The sequence below is a fragment of the Taudactylus pleione genome, unplaced genomic scaffold (genome assembly GCF_031769625.1).
Source record: "Taudactylus pleione unplaced genomic scaffold, aTauple2 ptg000170l, whole genome shotgun sequence".
Classification (NCBI taxonomy): Eukaryota; Metazoa; Chordata; class Amphibia; order Anura; family Myobatrachidae; genus Taudactylus; species Taudactylus pleione.
The window spans coordinates 9,197,136-9,217,593 of NW_028284572.1; the positions used below are offsets into that span (position 1 = coordinate 9,197,136).

Below are 20,458 nucleotides of genomic sequence, written 5' to 3' on the forward strand. Positions count from 1 at the left end.
CCGGGCGTCTGGCAGACCTGCTGGCTTAGAACCTCTAGCGGAGGATCCCTGGGCCTTAGAAAACGACAAGCCCTTGGCTTTTCCCTGCGGACTAAAGGAGTGAAAATTAGAAGCTCACGACCTAGGGGCTGTCCCAGAAGGGTGAAAGACTGTCTTAGATGCCGCTACTGTAGCCACTGTTTTGTCCAATTCCGAACCAAAGAGAATATCCCCCGAAAAAATGCCTGTCCAGTTATGACTTTATTGACCAATTATACACTATAATCAAAGTATATAAGACCAACTTGATTATTGCAGAATAAAAGTAATCAATTCCTTTGGGAGGTTAACCTCATATGCGCCTTTAACAATAGCATATATGTTTTCTACCCTAACTAATTTATATAACAACCCACCAGTATAATTCACATAACTATAATATGCAGATATTCCACTTCATTAGATAATTCACTCACAGCCAATCATAATACACATAACACTTATAATTTCATTACACTTTGGACCACAAGTTAATTTTCACTATTTGCTGCTTCCAGTGTCATTTTTTGATCTGATATTATTATTAATATCCATACTCCCTGTCCTTTAGCACCCCCTTGTAAATATATGTTAAAATACAATTTATACTTCCTTACACATATTTTTAATTCTAATTTCATTTTAATTTATATGTATAGTAATGTGAAATAGGACCTATTAGTTCATTTTCTTCTTTTTGTATATTCTAACTATGCTGGATAATTCAATTATTTTTATTCATTTTTATTCTCTGACTGGCTAGAAAGTCTGTGAATCGCTTACTCTGATTGAGTAATTGGTTCTCACAGCCAAATTATCGTGATTGGCACAATAGCCTGTCAATCAACCCCCCTGACAGCCACTATTGGCTGACCCAGACCTTAAATAAGGGCAACAGGGATATGAAGATTAGGTCAACTGCAACAGAAGGTATATTGATAAGTTTGGGGACATGGTAATTCTTATATGCCTGTAGTCATGGTTTGCTTCCATAGGTCAGTACAACGTGGTTATCCCTTTTTGGTTATTAGATTTATCGTTTTTTGCTGTTCTCTACCTTGACTGTCCAACCTTTTTTCTGCTCATATATTACTAACAGATCTCCATTCTGCAACAATAGCATCTCAGTATCTATTGTATATCTTTTATCTGTCCCTTTAAAGGTGGAGGTATTCTCATTACACAATTTTTCCCCTCCAAGGCTGCCGTGTGGTATCTGCGTTACCGTAGCCGGCGCCTTGACGTCACGTGGGTAGTCGGGACTTCCTGCTTCTTCGTTGCGTCTTACACATGGCAGGCCTCTCTCTTCTATTTAAAGGTCAGTATATGGTTATTTGCTGTTATATGCCTTGACAAAGGGATGCATTGATCCCGAAACGTTGGTGTCACATCTATATGTATTGTTAATACACTTTAGACTATTTGAGTAATGGCACACATCCACTTGCCGATTTCTTTGAGCGATTGAACGATAACGATATTTTTATCATCCAATCGCTCAAGAATCATGCACATTATTGTTGGAAACGACCAGCGATGCGCGCTCCCGCTGGTGGTTTCCGACATCAATCATCGGCCGAACATGCTGAACAACCTGACGGTGCCTACACTGAACGACTGCTCGTTCAGTGTAGGCACAGCAGAGACTGTGGAACAACTGCACGATTACAATGTCGTAATTGTACAGTCATTTTTATGTCAGCTAGTGGATCTGTGCCTTTAGTCTCTGAGTGCCGACGTTTGTGTATGCTGGTAAAGTATATATATACAGCATACATATATTGTGATAGGAACACTGGTAAAGTGGTCAGTGGTAGATACATTTGTCCTAGGTTTTTGAGTTCTAAAAATCCCCAAGAGAAAAGTCTGCAGTGAAGTAGATTTGAGTGACAGGTTTTTGAAAAGCCGGTTTGGATCTTGGGAGTGTGGATGTGAGAAGAGGGAGGGCTCCATCCACAGGCCACTCCAGGTTTTGGCCTTTTTGGCCTGTTAGCAGGCTCATTAGGGTCTGCACCTGGAACTGGCTGATATAGGCTGTGTGTGATTGTAAGCTAGTGTCTCATACCTGGGAGAGCAAGCAGACTGGCTGGCTCAGAGACACTTGGTGAAACTACCTGTAAAGCTGCATATACACAATGATTTTTTTAATGATTATCGTTTAACGATAATCGTTTGAAAAAATCGTTCACTTTCTGAGTCAAATGATGAACGATTATCACGTTTGTAGTTTGTAGTTCAGTCAGACTTGTCAACTAAACGATTTTCATTATGGGAATATGCAAAAATCGTTTGTAGTTCATAAAAATCGTTCATTACACTTTAAAAAATCTGAAAGATAATCTGACATAAAATCGTTCATAAAATCGTTGGTAACAAAATCGTTGTGTGTGTATGCAGCTAAAGTGCATATGCTTGCGTTGATGGTGGAGGCAGTAGGCCCCACTATTTCTTTAGAGAGGGAACCTCTTGTCTAGTTAGCGCCCAGACGGGCTAGCATTTATTTTTATGTTTTGTTTTCCTTTTACGTTGCACAATAAAGACTGGTCCCGACCAGCTAGTACGAGACCCCAGACTGGTGTACTATTTTTCCGACTGCTGTGTGTGTGAAGAGGGAGTCCATCTACCCCAGGAAAGGGACCCCTAATCCGGTCATGTTACAATATATATATATATATAAATGAGATGGGAGACATTTCACTACAACTCATTAATGCATTAATGTAAACAGTATAATAGCCAAGTAACAGTGGGGTCTAGGGTTAATAGTAATAACCAAAAGCAAATAAAAAAAATTGTACACTTACTGTAACCCCAAAGACAAGGAGATATTACTACACCCCCTGACCCCCAGGCAATATTAGTATACAACCCCCCCAAACATTACTACATTCCTCAACCCACCTCTCCCCCCCTCCCGGGGGTGGAAGCCAGGACAGTACAGACCAGGGGCGGGGGGGGGGGGGGGGACTCAGGAGCACATTGGTGCATTAGCTATCCATGGCTGGGGCTGACTCACGTCCACGGCAAGTCTCTCATCCCTGCTCCTGTACGGATCCTTTTCTGCCAGGGTACACAGCCACAAGAGCAGGTTCTGCAAGGGATGCTGCACCTGTAGCGTTACAGGAGGGTCAGGACGCTGACTGTGCACAGTGTGCAGGGGCTACACCCTCATGGCTGACATGTTGCCTCCTGAAGGGTAAGCGAGAGGGACAGGAGGGGGCGGAGACCAGGAAGAAGGAGAAGGAAGGACAGAGGGGGGAATCTTTCCAGATCTCAGTTAGGAGCTGCTCTGTTAAGCCAGCGCTCATCCCTGCCTTGCGCTCTGTGCACATTCCACACCACCCTAGTTATGGCCCTGCCCCAGACTCTCAAACTCGGTCCTCAGGACCCCAAACAGTGCACGTTTTTCAGGTCTCCTCACAGAATCACAAGTGAAATAATTAGCTCCACCTGTGAATCTTTTAAAATGTGTCATCGAGTAATGTATACACCTGTGCACTTGCTGGGTGACCTGGAAAATGTGAACTGTGTGGAGTCCTGAAGACCGAGTTTGAGAATCTCTGCACTAGAGCAATCCAGGTGTAAATCAGTGAAGGAAAACATTCATTCTTTCTAAAATGAGAGAATGATCTATACTACTTTGCAATTAATTTCTGTAGATCTGCCTGTAGAGACTTCACCACACCTGATATCTTCTGTGTGCTTCCGCAAACTCTGATGTCCCGTACATGGCTGACTGGGGTTTAATTCTCCCCTGTTCTGCAGTGACTGACAGTGCAAAGCAGTGAACATTGGCCCTCATTCAGACCCACTCGCGAGCGGCCGTCCGCTCGCAAGTGGGTCGATGGTCCCCACTGCACATGCGCACGATGGAGGGAGCTCCGTCGTGCGCATGCGCGAGACCCGCTGAGCGAAGGACTTTCCTTCGCTCGGAGTGTCTCATCAAAGGGGGCGTGCTGTCGATGGTGACTGACAGCACGCCCCCTTTGGTGGGCATGCCGGGGGCGTGCCTGCCAGACGTAGGCGTTCCCAAGGGAACGCCTACCGTCTGAAGCCGGCCCCACTGACATCACTAGTGATGTCAGTGGGAGTGATTTTGGCTCTGATAGAGCCAAAATCACTCCTGGCCTTGCGGTTGAAAAACCCAACCGCAGGCTTTTGCTCGCAGTTTCGATGGTCGCGATGGTCAAGACCATGCGACAATCATCCTGCACGCTCGTATATGCTGTGGGTGGTGACCCACAGCTATACGAGCGTCCAGGAGGACGCTCCAAATTAATGGAGGTGGGCCCTGATTCAGAGCGAGCGCTCTGGTCAGAGCGTCCGGCTCTGAATCAGGGCCATTGTTCCTTATCAGTGCAACATGTCCATCGGATGTCTCTTGAATAAGTGATAAAGCAAGAGTGTATAGATAAATCCCCTATATATTCATTCATGTATCCCCATCCCTAATGTTTAAATGGGAATATTAAAAGCACTGCATATGATGAGCCAATGTGCCCCTGAAGTTCAGTATCACTAACTGACAACCTCTAAAGATCATTTTAGTGCAAACTTTTTTTTAGTTCTTCTCTCTACAAACTTTCCTTTTTACGTAAAGTTCAAACATTTATGAATTATTTAAATGCCAAGAAAAATTCAAAAGGGCTCTTCTGTCAGTACTGATACTTTCTATGTTAAATGGGTGACTCTGAATAACCTCTATCAGAGATAAAAAGTCAGTACAGAAATTAAAAAAAATAGTGATAAGAGCATTTTACTTACCAGTCAGGTATCAGATGCCAATCTGTGTATATTCCACCAGTGCACTGAGCACCACATTCTATCAGATGACCAGCGAGACTGCAACAGGACATGAGATGTGTATTAGGGAACAACACTTTAAATATTATTATTTCAGTATAATTGTACAGGCCTGTGTACATATGTACTGTATATACATGTAGTATGTGTGTGTGTGTGTGTCTGTCTGTCTGTTTGTCCTTCATGCACATCCTGAGTTTTGTACCTAGCACCACCAAATTTGGCATGGTGGTGTAGTTTGACCCGGATTAGTTTTTTGCCTTGGTTTGAACTTCGTCAGGGCAACACACTGTCACACAATCCCATAAAAATGGGACACTCTTAAATTATACAGTATTAGGGGCCGAGGGGCAGGCTTCATACACACACTTTCACACTCTAATCTCTTCCGGGCAGGCTCATGAGTAGCTCAACACTCCATATATTCAGATTGTGGCAGACACCATAATCAATCCACAATTTTTGATCCTGGTAAAGCTTAGCATACAGAGATTACAGCAAACAGCAGAGGAGATTGATTGCAGCCACAGAGTTGCACTGCGGACGGGCCCCCTTCTGTCTGGGAACAGTCTGCTTACATTTCTGGGTAGGGAGGGGGCGGCGACGGCCTCCGTTTCCAAAACATTTGTGTGTGCCGCAGTTGGGGGAGGGGATTGGAGAGGCCAGGATGTTAGCAGCTGTGATAGCATATCTGTCCGCAGGTGAATCACCCCCTCTGTTCTGCAGTGATTTCTGATACTTAAGTGATTTTGGAAGCTATAATGATTTCTGTTCTGTAAGTCAGTTTGCTATTGATATACCCCATTCCAAACGGTATGAGAATACACCTGCCTGCACTGTCATTTACTCCTAATTTGTATAGTTATCCAGGTTATAGGCAAGGACAATGTAAAAAAAAATCTGTAGGTGTATTCCAGGGTCCAGTTTTCAATCCGGACAACGCAGGTATACCAACTAGTACAAAATAAAAAAATACAAATCCCAAAGATCAAAACAGTGAGAACAGTTTTATATGTTTTTAATAACAATTTGCTTTTTACTCTTTATTTTCTCTAACAATGTTGCCATGAAAACATTAAGAAATAAAACTAATCAGAATGTTATCATAGGGTTTTTACCCAAGTGTTGTGGTCATACCACCTCTAGCAGCACATAATCTACAGATTGATGCTGGGCTGAAGTCACATCCCCCACACTACACCTAAATTCTGGGGCCCAATATTTGGCTTTGGCCCCCAGCTTGTCTAAATAATCCCTAGTGTTTAATTTACTAATATAATATAATATAATTTCAAGTCTCTATAGTGCAGCCAGTATTGTTTTGCATAAAACACCAAAGACTCAATCCAATTACACACGAAGGGTGCGAGTTGCCATTGCAATGGCGTTAAAACGTCGGCAACGGCACCGCATCTCGCACCCCTTGCGGGTGGCTCCAAGCCCAAATTTGCTTAATTTTGCTTGGAGCCCTATGGGACTGTGAGCAATTTTATGCAAGCACTTTTATGCAAATTCAGGCTGCAGTCACATGCGCCAGCTGTGTAATTGGATTGACCCCCAAGTTCTTCTATTACGCACATTACATTCCAGGTACTGCACAACCAATGTGAACACTTACCTCCCAGAAGCAAGTAAGTCAAAATCATTTCTCTTCCAGCCAAACTACAAAAAGAGAAAGTGAAAGTTACTTTAATTCTTCCATAATCACAGTAATCTCTCAATAAATAGCTTAATTTATTTAATAAATAATAAAAACCATAATTGATAACACTGCATTCTTTGCTTATTAAAGTAAAATAGTAATCACAAAGAGTTACAATAGTTTCCACCATAAAAATTGCTGTAAATGGGTCACATTGATTGAATATACTGCATTTGTTAACATAGGCCCTGATTCAGAGCCGCTCGCTCTGAATCAGGGCCCTCCTCCATTAAAATGGAACGTCCTCCTGGACACTCGTATAGCTGTCAGTCACCATCGACAGCACGCCCCCTTTAGTGCGAGACACCCGGAGCGACAGCTTGGCTGTCGCAGTCCGGGTCTCGCGCATGCGCACGACGGAGCTCTCTCCGTCGTGCGCATGCGCAGTGGGGACCATCGACCCACTTGCGAGCGTACTGCCGCTTGCGAGTGGGTCTGAATGACCCCCATAGTTTCTATATGAAAACATAACATAAATCCTTAATATGCAAACCTTTTGTTGCACACATTCAATACATTGGTTTGTGTGTTACTAGCAGTATTGATAAATGTCACCACCTTGTGGCAGTAGTAGGTATGCTTATTTTTTCTGTGAAATTATATAATATACATACTAGTATGCATATCACTAAATCATTAGTCATTATTATTGGAAATAAAACAAAAATTACACAAAAAAAGTTAAGGGAAACTACAGATAATTGTGAGAGCAGGGAAATGTTGTTCCTATGACTGTCTTTGCTGAGTTCTCAGTTCTTGCACAGTCTAGTCCAGAGGTTCTCAAACTCGGTCCTCAGGACCCCACACAGTTCACGTTTTGCAGGTCACCCAGCCAGTGCCAGATTAAGGTCCACATGGGCCTGGAGCTGAAATTTATGAATGGCCTATTGTGTGGCGCTGCAGGGGAGTGTGATAACTTCTGTGGCAGTGTGACCAGTGATGTGGTCTACACAGGGGGCATGGCTATGTCCATGGGGGCAAAACTTGCGCCTACCTTTAACAAATTTATAGTGGAGCTATAACAAAAAAGTTTTGTTTCTTTTGTGAAAGTGCAAACACAGCTGCCATCCGCGGCCTGCGGCACCTCTGGAGGTTATGATTGATCATAATCACCCCTCATAGATGCAGCAGCTCCCTATATGCATACACACAGAGACATATATATATATATATATATATATATATACACACACACACTGTATATAAACACTAATATATATATCAATGGGTTGGGTATGGGTTTCCAGCGCCGGCATCCCGCCAGGGTTAGGATAACAACACTTGCTGGTCAGTATCCTGACCCTCCCCCCTAGTGCCTAATCCTATAGTGCCTAATCCTAACCTCTCCTCTCTGCACCCGTAAACCTAACCCTCTCTACTTAGTGTCCAACCCTCCCCCTAATGCTTAACCCTAAGCCCGGTACTTAGTCAGAATGCCGGCGGTCAGGATGCCGGGACCAGCATTCTGACAGGTATCAGGATTCCAGCGCTGGCATTGTAAGCACCGGAATCCCGACTGTCGGTATAATGACCACATCCAATACCAGTGAAGGCGACACTCTGACTGCAATTGTGGATCACACAAGACCCCCAAGATGCTTTCAATGTTTCAGAATTCTTTACTTAGGTTCTTTAATCATGAAAGAACCTAAAGCCAGGTACACACTAGGTCGATGTTGGACTGAACCGCGACCTGCTGATTTTTAAGTGTATACACACTTGCCAATCATCTGCCCGATGACCCGGCCTTGACAGCTGCACAGCAGATCGGATATGTCTGTGAACCATGTAGTTCACAGACATATCCGCTGTACACACACGGTGATGCACTATGGATATATCGCCTGTTCAGTGAAATGGGGGATATATCTATCAGTGTGTACCCAGCTTAAGTAAAGAGTTATTGTATTTTGAAAGCAATTGGATGTCCTGTGTGGTCCATAATCGCCATCAGGGTCGCATTTATTGGCATAATTGTGTGGATGCCAACCTATTGCAGAAGTTGGCAATTAAGGAGGACACTGGCGCAAATTCTATTTACGAGCATGCAGGGGCGTTTTAAGAGAGGAGGGGGCCCGTGTGCACTCCTCGTGCGGGGCCCCCTCCTCTCTCCCTGGTGGCTGGCCGCCGACTGACGCGGCTGGCTAGCCACTGGAGCATTAGTCGACTCCGGGCACTAGAGTGTGCCCGGAGTCTACTACAAATGCGCAGAACGCCGGAAAATGGGCGGGGCAGCCATTTTTCCGGTGTTCTGAGCAGCAGTGACCCCCGACGCGGGACCTCGGACAGGTAAGTTTAAAAAAAATATGGATGCAGTGTGTGCGGTGCGGGGCCCCCCTGGACCCGGGGGCCCCACACCGCACACACTGCACTCATTATAGATACACCACTGCGAGTATGGGAGTGCCAGGTTCAACAACTGATCTATATATATATATATATATATATATACCCACACATATACAAAAACATATACATATATATATTTACATACATGTGTACACATATACAAAAACATATACATATATATATATACACACACACATTATATATATATATATATATATATACATACACACACACATTTGTGTATATATACATACACACACACACACACTTAATAGATGCCAGACATGACACTGACCTGTGGGAAGGAACGCTGGTTATGCATGCTGGCTTCTTCTCACAGCAGCTCAGCCTCTGCACTCCTAACCTTATAGTTTAATTTCATTGCGCAGGGAGGAGGGGAGTAGTGGCCCCTTGGGTGAAATGGCTGGGCTTCAGATGACCCAGGGAACCGGAGCCAATTTCACATGGTCAGGGAAGCTAGTACGACCGGGGGGCGGAGCTTCGGGCGGCATGGGGGCGGAGCTTCGGGCGGCATGGGGGCAGAGCCTCAGACTGCAGGGCCAGGGAGAGAAATTGGACAGTCAGTGACGGAGCTTCGGACTGCCGATGCGCGGAGGGGGGTGAATGGACCAGACTTCGAATCCTCCATCACTGCAATGTCGGATTCAAAGTAGTGCAGACAGTGTTCACAGGGATTTTTTTTTCCTGTCTGCACTGCGTTGGGCCTATTTGAATGGTTGGCCTGGAGCTGGAGCTCCACCCGGCCCATTAGTAATCCGGCCCTGCACCCAGCAGATGCACAGGTGTAGTTTGACACATTTTAAAAGGTCCACAGGTGGAGCTATTTGTTTCACTTGATTCAGTTTGGAGACCTGGAAAACATTCACTGTTTGGGGTCCTGAGGACCGAGTTTGAGAACCTGTGGTCTAGTCCTTTGAAGAATAGAGCATACACTATGTGGCTCACTCACATACACCTGCGCATGTAACTGACTGCTCAGTCAGAGAGACTGCAATGCATAGCTAATTCTATGTTAAATACTCTGCTGTTACAAATTGTGTGTACGTACAACCTAAAGCGATAAAAATACAAAGCAAAATGTTATTTGAATACAGTAATCAGTGCAATGTTTGTGCATCTTGCCAAAAGAAGGATATGTTATTGCATGTTCACCATACTGTATACTATACAGTAGAAAACTCATCTAAAAAAAGAAGAGTATGTATGTAAAGAGTATAGAAAGGTCTCTTACTATCTGACTGGGATGATATACCACCGTATTCACACTTGATTAATATGGAAATATAATACAGGTTGAGTCTCCCATATCCAAATATTCCGAAATACGGAATATTCTGAAATATGGAATTATTTTGGCATGACTAAAATAATGAAACCTTTGATTTTTGATGGTTCAGTGTACACAAGCTTTGTCTAAGACACAAATGATTAAAATACAGTATAAAATGACCTTCAGGCTGTGTGTGTAAGGTGTATATGAAACATAAATGAATTTCATTTCTCTACACAAACTTTGCTTGAGCCACAAAATTATTGAAAATATTGTATAAAATGACCTGCAGGCTGTGTGTATAAGGTGTATATAACACACAAATGCATTCTGTATGTACATTTGGGCCCTATTCCCAAGATATTTAATTATGATATGCAAATATTCCAAAATACGGTATATTGTGTTATCCAAACTACCCCTGGTCCCAAGCATTTTGGATATGGGAGACTCAACCTGTACTCTCCCATGTATTATTTTATGCCATGAATTTTCTAGCAGCGATCCCTAATTCTATATTCAGTATATACCTTTTTTTTGTATAAATTGGTTTGTATAATCCACTCACATAACATGCCTCTGTCCTTTGTGTTCATGTTTTATAAACTTATATCACTTGATCCAATTTCTCTTGGACCCAGAAGAACAGAAGCAACAGCACCAGGGAAGTCCCAGGGAGAGCATTTTCAGACCACACCTAAGCCTTTCTGTGGTGTGCGACACAGGTGACAGACCAAGGCAGATTAAACTTGACTCTCTGGTAAACATCAGCACACCAAAACCAGTGTATTTTTTAGAATATTGGTAAACTTTAGTGCAATAGCCAGAGAATTATATGTTGTTTAGCCCTGCTTTAGACAGTTTAGTAAGAACAAATAATGACTGTAACTGATGTTGCCTATGGTGATGCCACTTAAATCAATATATCAACTACGAGTTCTTTGAGTGCTGTGTGCTGTCTGGCAACTCGACAATGGCATTACTAACATGATTTTCATTGAAAATAGTAACAGGGGTTGGCTAATTTTTGGAAGCTCTTCCTTAAATGAATCTTCCTCCAGCTGGAAACGTGATGCTCTAGCGAGTTTATTTTCATTGTAAAATGACTGCATTGTACACTATACACAGATATCCTATAAAGCTCTATTGAGCTCCACTGTTACAAACTGACTGACAGTCCACCAATGTAGTGGGAGGCGAGCCTTAGCTTCAGGTAATGGGATGGAGAGAGTGCCTATTACATCTATGTAGGAGGGGGGAGTTTTATTCCAGAAGGGGTCGTCAAAAATGGATAAGACCATGCTTTATGATTTGTGATCAATAATCTATACAAAATCAGATGAATACACTCAGAAGCCCAGAAATATATAATTAAATGTAGCTAGGACTAAGATAAGGCATTACAGCTCACAACACAGCACTGGACATTTATCTATAAAAAGGTTTTACTGTAAAGACAAGTTGACTTAAATAGAATATGTTATGGTAACATTTATTTTAAGATTTATTTACAGATGTGTCCGTGTTCATCTAGCCTCTATACGCCATGAAGCGTTACATGCCTGGCGTGAGTGAGCCGGCAAGTCCTGTGCTACTCTGCTACCGTTGGGCGTCTTTTTTTTTTTGTTGCCGAAAAATACTTCTAAGTTGCAATGAGATGTGCCTAGGACTCACCAGGAGACTGTGCTGATTAATTTGCTATGTGACACTTGTATATCTGTGTGTGTGTGTGTGAGTGAGACTGTAAATGGAACTTCAAGGCATAAAAAAAGCTGTGGCTGCTGCATTGTAGCACTTCGCATGCTGATTGAGAGACTCAGTCGCACACAGATATACAAGTGTCACATAGCAAATTAATCAGCACAGTCTCCCTGGTGCATACTAGTTGTATTGCATTGCAACTTAAGACGCATATTAGTGTTCATTCTAGCACACCTGTCACAACCTGTGCAGTTCCTCTTTCCTGCCTGGGGTGTCGCTCTCTGCTCTGGTGCTTCTAGCACTCTCTGGTCTGTATCTCAGCTGTTTGTTGCATTAGCTGAGTGTGCTAGAAGCACCAAAGCAGAGAGTGACACCCCAGGCAGGAAAGAGGAACTGCACAGGTTGCGACAGGTGCAGGTTGCTAGAATGAACAAAAAAAGATGCCAAAAAAACGCCTGGTGCTAGCAGAGTCTCATGGGACCAGGCGCCAGAGAGGGGCTATTTGGCACAACTACATCAGAAACGAGGGAGGACACATCTGTACTGTATACGTTGAAGTGCTCATCTTCACAACCTGACAAAAATAAACATACAGCATATGAATTGCGTTTATGATGTTAGATAATAGCTTATACTCAGTTTGCCACATTACATACAATTATTTTATTTTTAAAACAGTGACCGTTCTATTTTAAATGCAACCCATATGCAAACATAACGATAATATTAAAGTAAAGTTAATTTCTATTAAATGTTTATAAACTATATAATAGTAGATATAAGGAAAATAAGTAGATACATACAGAGTGTATAAGGGGTCCCAGCACAATGCTACTGTCTACACATCTTCCAGTGATAACAATATCTGCCCCAAGATCAAGAGCTCTGCTAATCGGTCTTGCTCTAAAACAATAAAATACTGGTTATCATAATATGAAATGGTACCGTCAAAAAAAGGAATAAAAAAATCCTGCAAATTAGGATATGGATAGTAAATTGTGTAATAATAATAACTATTATTACACAGACAATGAGTTAAACAGACACATTTGTATTAAAGAGGATGTGGCACCTAGAAGCTTATAGGGTGGTAGGATAATCCTGGTGCCACAGCAGCATGAGATGGATAATGAGTATAAAAAATCATGGGATGTCTTTGCAGAAGACCTATCACCACTCAACATATGAGAATGAGCGATGCATGGGCTGTGTGATTTACAATATTCTGCTTTTAAAAAGTTTTTATTACTTCAAGTCATGCTAACTTCTGTAAGCAGAGTGTCAGTTTTACAGTCTGCCCTCTTTGTCTCCTCCCAAAGCAGTCCTTTGTGTCATAATCTTCTCAGAATAAAGCAGCCCATGCAGGGGCGTTTCTAGGGAGGAGGGGGCCCGCGTGCAGTCTCCGACACAGGCCCCCTCCTCTCTGCCCGGCGCCCAGCAGCGCACTGAGCTGTGCGCGGCCAGCACCGGAGTTATAGACTCTGGGCACTAGAGTGTACCCAGAGTCTATAGTGTATGCACAGGTCACCAGAAAAATGGCCGCGGCGGGCATTTTCCCTGTACTGCACATGCGCAAACGACGGGAAAATGGCCGCCGCGGCCATTTTCCAGTCGTTTTACAGCGCCGGACACCCGCACCGACTTGGGACTCTGGAAAGGTAAGTATTATTATGGGTGCAGGGTGTACGGTGCGGGTCCCGTGTTCCCCGCACACCCTGCACCCATTATAGATACGCCCTTGAGCCCATGAGCACGCTCTAGTGTACGGGAAGGCAATGTGCGGCACTCCAGCTGCTGTTGAACTACAAATCGCAGCTTGCCCTGCCACAGTTTTGCCATTAGGGCATGCTAAAACTGTGGAAGGGCATGCTGGGATGTGTAGTTCCAGAGCAGCTGGAGTGCCGTACATTGCATGACCCTGGTCTAATGGCAGGGGTAGAGCACAATGTTATGTTTCTTAGGGGTCTATTTACTAAGCCTTGGAGAGAGATAAAGTGAACGGAGATAAAGTACCAACCAATCAGCTCGTGTCATGTCACAGGCTGTGTTTTAAAAATGACAGGAGCTGATTGGTGGGTACTCTATCTCCTTCCACTTTATTTCTCTCCAAGGCTTATGTACATAGGGCCTGATTCAGAGCCGGACGCTATTTGCGGTCGTTCGTCCAGAAAATAGGGGTGGCTATTCAAATGAACAGTTCGCTCTTTGCGGTCACGCCTCTATGTCTGAACAAGCTAACAAAACTTGCGGTCATTTTTTGAAAAAATACGCCCCCTGGCTGCTCACATCCTACGTCATGTCCGCTATTTATTAGATTAATCGAGTACATCGACCAGCGTATGAACTGCTCGCTATTCTTGTGGTTGGTTTTTGCTACCACAATCTTGCGAGCAGTTCTGGCTATAAAATAACCCAGTGACGTGGTCAATGACGCTGCTGTATTAATTATGCACACCCATAAAACGCCCGTTTTGACCTTTAAGCACGCCTGCGTTCTGATCTCCACTCCCCGTTTTCAAGCACCTTCCCCTGTTACCACCCATATACGCCTCTTCCTGTCACTCAAAATAGCAGGCATTCGCTATTTAGCGAACAAACGATTTTCGTCCGCACTGACTGGTTCGCGCATGCGTATTACGATCCGTACGCATGCACAGTTGGGCAAACATCGCACGGAGCGAACGAGCGGCCGCTCTGAATCAGGCCCATAGGCCCCTGTGTTTGTTAGTTAAGTCAGAGGCAGTTGCAAAACCCAAAGCGCGATCATATCCTGAACTGGGGTAGGGAAAACATACTGCAAAACTATATCCAGGGTATGTAACTCTTGTTTAATGCTCTCAGGTACCCACCCTAGATACGCATTCATACTTTGAATATGCTCTGGAAATGGCTTCCCGCTCTCCATGTCTGTGATTCCTGCTTCCTTGAAGGTGTCTTTCTGTAAACACACAACCAATATACAAGATTAGCACTTTAATGCAAGTATTACAGTGCAAACATGTCATTAACAGGGATAGTTTACACATTTGCGATCTGGTCTCACATTTTAGTCAGTTACACAAAGGGGCATATTAAAAGAGGAGGGGGCCCAGGTTCACTCCCCGTGCGGGACCCCTCCTCTCTTTCCGGCAGGCACCGTGCACTGACAGCCTCAGTAGACTCCAGGCACTAGTCTGTACCCGGAGTCTACTGCGCATGCGCTGGTCAGCGATTTCCCTACTGCGCATGCACAGAACGCCGGGAAAATGGCAGTGGCGGCCATTTTTCAGGCATTTTGAGTAGTGTCTCCCCAGCCGACGTGGGACTTCAGAGAGGTATTAAAAAGTATGGGTGCAGGGTGTGTGGTGTGGCCCCCCCCTGGACCCAGGGGCCCATGTGCACTTATTATAGATACGCACTTGGTTACACAATCACTTTGCTTGTGCATCTAAAAGAATGTAAGATTGCTTTTAATGAGTACAGGTTGAGTCTCCCATATCCAAAATACTAGGGACCAGGGGTATTTTTTAGATATCGGAATATTACGTATTTTGGAATATTTTCATACTATAATGAGATATCTTGGGGATGGGACCCAAATCTAAGCACAGAATGCAATTATATTTTATATACACCTTATACACACGGCCTAATTTTATACAATATTTTCAATAATTTTGTGGCTCAAAGTTTGTGTACATACATGAAATTAATTTATGTTTCATATACAAGTTATATACACAGCCTGAAGGTAATTTTAGACAATATTTGTAATAATTTTGTGCCTTAAAGTTTGTGTACATTGAACCAAAAAAGCAGAGATTTCAATATCTCAGTGATGGGAAAAAAATTCTGTATTTCGGAATATTCCATATTTCTGAATATTTGGATATGGGAGACTCAACCTGTATTATATAATATAATTATTTTCACATAATTACAATGAAATATAGCAAAGTAAATAAATAATACACCTTGCTATGGCTTTTCTCATGGTAACTTTTACACAAAAAGTTACTCAATATATTAATCAGCTAGTTCTTCCATGATATCTCATATAGGGGCTGATGTATCAAGTAGAGAAAAGAGTGGAGAAGTGAACCAGTGGAGAAGTTGCCCATAGCAACCAATCAGCTTTGAAGTAGGGATGGGCGCTGGACCATTTTTGCTGGTTTTGGATTTGGTTCTGATTCGTCGTCCGGTTTTGGATTTGGATTTGCCAAACCGCCATGACTGGTTTTGGAATTGGATTTTTTTACAAAAAATTACAAAAAAAGCAAAAATCACATAATTTGGGCTTTTTTTTGTTCCTAGAGTATTATTAACCTCAATAACATTAACTTCCAGTCATTTACAGTCAATTTAGACCACCTCACAGCTTACAATGTTGTTTTCACCCTTATTGGCCAAAGGCGGCAGTGAGATGGCTGGTTACTAAGCAACAGAGCAGCGGCACAGACACCACAGTTTAAAGCACATCTACAAAACATTGCTGCTCACTGCCACTCACTACTGAGTCACAGTACTTGTGTGTTATGGACACACAGAGGGCTAAGGCCCAAGGAGTCACGGTGCTTGTATACACAGAGGACTACGGGCCCAAGGAGTCATGGTGCTTGTATACACAGAGGGCTAAGGGTCTCAGTCAGACCCACTCGCGAGCGCAGGACGCTCGCAAGCGGGTCGATGGTACCCAAATGCGCATGCGCACGACTGAGCCGGCTCCGTCGTGCGCATGCGCGAGACCCGGCGAGCGACGAGGAAGCCGTCGCTCGGGGTCTCGCACCAAAGGGGGCGTGCTGTCGATGGTGAGTGACAGCACGCCCCCTTTGGTGGGCGTGCCGGGGGCGTGGCTGCCAGACGGAGGCGTTCCCATGGGAACGCCTACCGTCTGGGTCCGGCCCCACTGACATCACTAGTGATGTAAGTGGGAGTGATTTTGGCTCTGATAGAGCCAAAATCACTCCAGGGCTTGCGGTCTCGAGACCCTACCGCAGGGTCTCGTCGCAAGCCCGATGGTCGCGATGGTCTTGACCATCGCAACCATCATCATGGACGCTCGCATAAGCTGTGGGTGGTAACCCACAGCTATGCAAGCGTCCAAGAGGCCGCTCCAAGTTTAGGTAGCCCGGCCCTGATTCAGAGCGAGCGCTCTGGTCAGAGCGTCCGGCTCTGAATCAGGGCCTAAGGCCCAAGGAATTATGGTGCTTGTATACACAAAGGGCTACGGGCCCAAGGAGTCATGGTGCTTGTATACACAGAGGGCTAAGGCCCAAGGAGTTACGGTGCCTGTATACACAGAGGGCTAAAGCCCAAGGAGTCACAGTACTTGTATACGCAGTGGGCTACGACCCAAGGAGTCACAGTACTTGTATACACAGTGGGGTACAGCCCAAGGAGTCATGGTGCCTGTATACAGAATGGGATACAGCACCAAAAATACGTTTTTAATTTTTTTTTACTTTACTTTTTTTACTAAACTGTTAACTTTCTTGAAAGTTTTTTTTAAACTTTTTTTTTTTGTACACACAGCCACTTGTGAGTCTCTGGACACAGCCACTTAATCAGCAGAGTATAGCGCAGCATACATCAGCGTGCAGTGTGCCCCCTATACACAGTCACTTTGCCAGCACAGCCACTTGTAAGTCTGGACACAGTCAATTTAATCAGCAGAGAATAGAGCAGCATACATCAGCGTCTCTGGACACAGCCACTTTCAGCAGAGCAGTGCGCAGCGTGGGAGTGAATGGCGCCGAGACCCAATCAAGGCGCCTTGTGTAGAGGCGAACTCTCGCGAGAATCCGACGTCGGCCAAGCGCGGGGGCGTGGCATAGGGGGACAAGGCCGTGAGTATTACTCGGCAATAAGAGCGGTGCAGGGGCGTGGCCACACAATCGCATCATTTTGGCCCCACCCCCACTACACAATGCAGAGATTAACAGCATGGTCAAGCGGGGGGCGGGGTCATGAGGACAAGAATCGCGCCATCAAACCAAAGCTGTAGGGGTTTGTCTGGAAATTGCTGGGGTCCGGGGGGCCGGCGGCCGGCCTGCCAACTTTGTTGGGGGGTCTGCAAGGATGGGCCAGGTGCTTTTGAGAATGCAGGTGCATGTAGCAGGTGCGTTTTTGTCAATTTTTAAAAGTTCACTTTAGAAACATTTAAATATGCTAGCACCCATTTTCAAGTACCCCAATTTTGACAGGACTATTTATTTTCACCCAAAAATACTGCATTATGGCATTCTTCACCACTTTTGCATAGACCATAATAAGAAGCTACTGTATTTAAACTACTTAAGTACCCCAAACACTTTTATTAGGGGTTTTGGTACACATCTACATTGATTCCCTATTAGTGCATCTTTTTTTGGGGTACAGACTGACTTCCCCACTTCTGACAGTACTTTCTGCCTGTTCCGTATTCGCCGCTTTCAGTTTATGCGTGGTTTGGAATTGAATAGGGCGAAAAGCAGGGACGCGCGCAAAACGTCTTCGCCTCTGAAACAGGCAAAGGAGGTGGAAAGTCACCCAGGCTAAACCTTTCCGACCTTTCATTTCTAATTGAATACAGGCCTTAATCTGCAAAATCATATTCCCACTTGCATAGACACATCCCTCAAATAAAAAGAACAGCACCTGGCAGTAAATATTACTACCTGACACAAACGGCAGGTACAGCTTGTTGTGGCATTCGATCATTGTGCCCGTTCTCACCCTCTACTTTCTCACATATGCAGGAGATGTATCAAATCAGAGAAATAAATATTAAATAGCTATCACTCCATATGAAATATTTAATAGTAAATCCTTATCCCAATCAAGATAAACGTCAGGATGCTCCATGGTTCAAGACTACCTGGCTCCTCTGTAATAGATATGTTCCAGCCATAGCTGGTGGAAAAAACAATATTTATGTGCTGAGAGCAGTTGGCTGCGTCCTTCAGCCAATCGGTGCTCTTCATAGTGGGGGAAATTCAAAACTGAACAACCCAACTGTGAGGGCTCTGGTCACGTGACCTCTGCCATTACAGCCATTTGCCATAAGGGTATTTATAATAAATATTAAGTAAGGTAGAACTATATTTACCCACTATATAAATATAAACAAACAATAATAATATAAGCAAACTAGGCCCTCGTACAGAGCTTAATTGCTCAGGATAAAGCACAATAATAATAGTTTCTTTCATTGTTACTTGGCCATCCATCTCTTATCTCAGTAAATTAGCAGGGGGTGGATAGAGGAGAATAAGTATGAGGTACACAAAAATAATTTAGGGCACTGTAACTACAAGTGCTGAAGAAGTGGCAACTCCATATATATATATATATATATATATATATATATATATATAGAGATCTATATCACCAATTGTGTGTAGACATCTCTTCTATGGACCAACCTCAGGCACCTGGGAGATATCTGACTCTGATGAAAGCGTAATGCTTACCTGTCCCATTAAATCATCACCAGTAACCACTGCAATTTTCATATCAAGGCCGGATTTCTTCACTGTTTCTTGTAAAGCTGCAGCACAGGCGAGGGGGTTTGTCCCTCCCGCATTGCTGATAACACGAACACCTGGTGACACAAAGAACAATCAACTGTACTGTCATTAGCAAATGCCATGATCTACACCCTATGCATTGTGCTGGCAGCATGACCGTGTTCTTCAATGCTGCAAATAATGAACTTACAGTAACAAAATCCAACATACAGCATATGCGCTGCTCTAAGTGTGAATTCAGCTATCACACAATGTAACTATGAGTGTAACTACGCCCCTATGGGGCTTGTTGGCAAAATGTGCATAAATCACACTAAAGAATGTGCAGAGAAATATTTCTGCCCATAAGAAGAGCTGTACACATAACAAGAGGTGTCTGTCCCTCCACATCTGCAGCATACAGTATGTGCCTGATATACAGCATGTCACCATTATTGTGCCCCTGTCCTATAGCATGTGCTTAAGATACAGGAATATGCAAATGTTTCTTCCGTTCTGTATGAGCTGCATTTGCATAACCACACCTTTATTGTGCTCTACCCATATTAACAATCCCTTTCCTTCCCCATCTCCTCAGGTTCAGGCGTACGTGGCAGAATGACATGCATGGGCACATATACTTGTGGTCACTTTCTGGTCATGTCCAGAGTGATTTCACACAAGATACACAAACTTGCGTATGGACCACTCTGCATTAAACACACAGATGCCTTGTTTTGTACCAGACTTTTATCCATTTTTAGAATTCAACATTTTCCTCTGTTTCATATACAGTCATTTCCTTCTATCTGCCAGACTGGTGAACCCTGGCAGTTTCAGACTTCCACCCTTGATCATAGAGACCTAGCAGTGATGAAAGTCACCACCAGCCAACAGCCCTATATTTAAAATCATGAATGAGATACCAGGGAAGGATCATTACACACTAAGAAAGAGTTATCTAAAAGAGGATATAGATGTGTCCTCATCAGAGGCGTATTAAGAGAGGAGGGGGCCTGTGTGCATTCCCCGTCTGTGGACCCCTCCTCTCTACCCAGCGGCCGCCAGCAGACTGAAGGCTGAAGCCGGCGGCCGCAGCATCAGCAGACTCTGGGCACTAGTCTGTTC

General features: G+C 44.0%; 1 protein-coding gene across 1 annotated transcript in view; it reads right to left on the reverse strand.

Annotated features, from left to right (window-relative positions):
* Nucleotides 1-20,458, reverse strand: part of LOC148521326 (uncharacterized) — a 168,457-nt gene that overhangs the window by 125,866 nt on the left and 22,133 nt on the right. Inside the window, exons 5-9 of the mRNA XM_088475367.1 lie at nt 19,295-19,425; nt 14,714-14,802; nt 12,668-12,767; nt 6,440-6,483; nt 4,783-4,860 (exon numbers count right to left, since the gene is read on the reverse strand). Of these exons, the coding sequence (XP_088331493.1) occupies nt 4,783-4,860; nt 6,440-6,483; nt 12,668-12,767; nt 14,714-14,802; nt 19,295-19,425 (442 nt within the window). The remainder of the gene's footprint in view (nt 1-4,782; nt 4,861-6,439; nt 6,484-12,667; nt 12,768-14,713; nt 14,803-19,294; nt 19,426-20,458) is intronic.